The 3481-nt window shown below is 38.7% G+C and overlaps 2 protein-coding genes across 3 annotated transcripts in view; one reads left to right on the forward strand and one right to left on the reverse strand.

Annotated features, from left to right (window-relative positions):
• Nucleotides 1-1758, reverse strand: part of LOC106874339 (sodium-dependent dopamine transporter) — a 125646-nt gene extending 123888 nt beyond the window's left edge. For both annotated transcript variants that reach the window (XM_014922041.2, XM_052978190.1), the window contains exons 1-3: nucleotides 1723-1758; nucleotides 1200-1238; nucleotides 396-497 (exon numbers count right to left, since the gene is read on the reverse strand). In XM_014922041.2, coding sequence (XP_014777527.1) covers nucleotides 396-497; nucleotides 1200-1238; nucleotides 1723-1729 — 148 coding nt within the window. In that variant the 5' untranslated portion in view covers nucleotides 1730-1758. The remainder of the gene's footprint in view (nucleotides 1-395; nucleotides 498-1199; nucleotides 1239-1722) is intronic.
• The window catches only part of LOC106880821 (damage-control phosphatase ARMT1), a 246782-nt gene that overhangs the window by 102662 nt on the left and 140639 nt on the right, over nucleotides 1-3481 (forward strand). The window lies entirely within an intron of this gene.

Consider the following 3481-nt stretch of genomic DNA (forward strand, 5'->3'; position numbering starts at 1 on the left):
TATATATGTCATATATACTGGAGTAAGCACTTAGATAAAAAAAATATGTATCATATATATGTAGATGCAATAATATTTTGGTATTCAATCCTTATAAAGCATACACGTCTTTCAAAAAGATGCTGTAATAATTACATAACAGCTGTAAAAACATTATGCACCCCACCTCATCAGTGTTCTGCAATAAATACAATGACAGTCATGGAAAGCTCCAAATATGTACATTTTTCCATTATGCAAATTATTAACAACTTCCCATGCTTCATAAAATAAAAAAGAGATAGAAAAAATATATCGATATATAAAAAAAAATACGAGTATATATAAAAAATATATGTATATATAAAAATGTGCATGTATAAAAAATATAAGTATATATAAAAAGGTTAACTTACTTGTGGCCACTGTCCCTGATGTTGTTGTTGTTGTTGTTGTAGTAGTACCTGTGCCAGTGGTCGTTAATGCTGTTGTAGCTGCTACTGTCTTCGGTTTATTTGCTGAAAGGATATAGTGAAATTAGAAATCAGGAAATTATAGGGAAAATGGAATCAAATTTTATATTGTAGGTGCAGGCATAGTTGTGAGGGGGGCTTTACACTGTATATATATAGGCACGTAGCTTGCTTACCAACCACATGGTTCCGGGTTCAGTCCCACTGCGTGGCACCTTGGGCAAGTGTCTACTACTATAGCCTTGGGCCGACCAAAGCCTTGTGAGTGGATTTGGTAGACGGAAACTGAAAGAAGCCCGTCGTATATATGTATGTATATATGTATGTGTGTATGTTTGTATGTCTGTGTTTGTCCCTCCAACTTCGCTTGACAACCGAGGCTGGTGTGTTTACGTCCCCGTAATCTAGCGGTTCGGCAAAAAAGAGACTGATAGAATAAGTACTAGGCTTACAAAGAATAAGTCCTGGGGTCGATTTGCTCGACTAAAAGGCGGCGCTCCAGCATAGCCGCAGTCAAATGACTGAAACAAGTAAAAAAGTAAAAGAGAGATATATACACACACACATACATATATATATATATATACACACACACACACACATATACATATATATATATATACACACACACACACATATACATATATATATATATACACGCACACTCTCTCTCTCTCTGACACACACACAAATATGCTGCTTTAGTTGGAAACAATGATGGTATAACAATCACTTGGTGTTACTCACCTTGAGTTGTAGCAACAGTTGTAGCTTTTGGCTTCGTGGCTGAAAAGATATAGAAAACTGTTGTTTATCACATCCCTAACTATAGATTCTGTTTATGAATTTCATCAACGTAAAACACTGATATCAATATCAATATTTTTGAAAATATAAGGACACAGATCATGTCGTATAGCCAGCAGGAGATGATGTCTCCTGGGGCTAAATTATAGCAACGTTCGTCCTAAACCAGGACTGCCATGTTATGTTGGCAAATAATCTTTACTCCAAAGTACTGTTGCTGAATATCTCTCGTTGTGAGATTTGCAAATAGTAATTTTCTAAGATGCATAGATATATAGAGAAAGACAGATAGACTGGCCAAGATAGATAGATAAGAAGATAGATAGATAGACTGAGTGACAGAGGGAGTTTGGCAATGTGCAGTGTGCAAACTTTGCTGTTTAGATTAAACAGAGTAATTGGATGAGTGGCAGTATAAACGAGTATTTTTAGGAGTGAGCAGAGAACGACATTCTAGTCTTACCTGCCATAGCAGCGGAGGCGGTACTCCGAGGTTTAGTAACTGAAACAAGCAGAAAATAAGGGTAAATTGTACACATCTGTAGAGGGGATATGATTGGGTGGTTGTGTGTGCAGTTAAGGATTTTGTTTCATGGCCACATGGTTCTGAGTTCGATCCCATTGGTGAGGAGAAATCTGTCTTAGGAAAGTTTTTTTTTTTTTACGGAGATGTACTTGCATAGCAAGTGACCTGATCTGAGATCGTGTGCTGGAACGAAAACAATTGCAGCGTGGTAGGTGTTTATAAGCCATTTAAAATAATACAAAAGCCGTCAGATTCACTTCAACATTTAAATTTAATTTTATTTATTTTTTTTTTTTTGGTATTTATAACAGTTTGAGTTTAGATGATCAGTACTATGGAAATAATCTCTGGTTGGAAACTATGAACAATGTAATTCCAAGATTAAAACAAAACATTATTTTATATGAGACTTCGCTAATAAATAGGCAAATGATAAAAAAGAAAAACTGATTTTTAACTCATAGCATTCAATTATCAAACATTCATAATTGGAATAAATAAAATTGAATATTTAGTATTTATGGAATTTTGATTTAGTGTCGTTTGACTTTTGACCAAACCAGTATATACACACACTTACACAAATATATATGGATTTGATTATATATATACATTGTATGATGCTATATCCCCTTCTATTTCGTCAAATGCTTCAAGTAACTTGTCTCTAAGTCTCTGTCGATTTGCAGGGTCTTTAAGTTTCCATACCCTTCTCCTCCAGGCCGGTCTACTTCTGGGCACCCATATTGCCTTGATCTCGAAGTCGCTAACTACTAATCTGTGTTGGGGTGTACATTCTTCGCCAGGGAGGGTTTTGGCATTTATAAGCCTCCCTTTTTCTCTAGTTCTGGCGAGGATGTAGTCGATTTGGCTAGAGTTTCTGCCGGATTGGTAGGTGACTAGGTGACAGGCAGGTTTCCTGAAGTTGGTATTGCAAACCATAAGATCAGTTGCATCACAGAACTCCAGCTGTCTGGTTCCCTCCTCGTTGCGGGAGCCGAAGCCATAGCCTCCATGTATGCCATGGAAGCCTCCAGCACGACGTCCGACATGACCATGCCAAATTAGATTGGAGCCTGGTGTAGCCATCCGGTTGCACCAGTCCTCAGTCAAATCGTCCAACCCATGCTAGCATGGAAAGCGGACGTTAAACAATGATGATGATGATGATGATGATGATACATATGCAGATATGTACATACATATATATAAACTTGTCATGAATGACATTCAAAACGAAGCTCATGGTCTATCGGGCTGTTGTCGTATCAACTCTGCTGTATGGGTGTGAAACCTGGACTGTTTACCGTGAGGACCTGAAGAAACTAGAGCGCTTCCATCAATCCAAACTTCGCTCTATCCTAGACATCAACTGGGAAGATCACATCACCAATAACTCTGTGCTTGAAAGATCAGGTCTCCTGAGCATCGAAACCTTGATCATTGAACATCGTCTCCGATGGTCAGGTCACGTCCGTCGGATGAATGAACACCGCCTTCCCAAGATCTGTCTCTATGGTGAACTGTCTGAAGGAAAACGTCCTCATGGAGCCCCCTTGAGGCGGTACAAGGTCCAACTCAAATCAACCTTGAAAAGCACCAACATCGACCCCACACACTGGGAGGATATCTCGGCAAACAGACCCCTCTGGAGACACGCCATCAAAACGGGTTCAGCGGACTTCGAGAAAGCCCG

This window comes from Octopus bimaculoides, chromosome 30, assembly GCF_001194135.2.
Source record: "Octopus bimaculoides isolate UCB-OBI-ISO-001 chromosome 30, ASM119413v2, whole genome shotgun sequence".
NCBI classification, from domain to species: domain Eukaryota; kingdom Metazoa; phylum Mollusca; class Cephalopoda; order Octopoda; family Octopodidae; genus Octopus; species Octopus bimaculoides.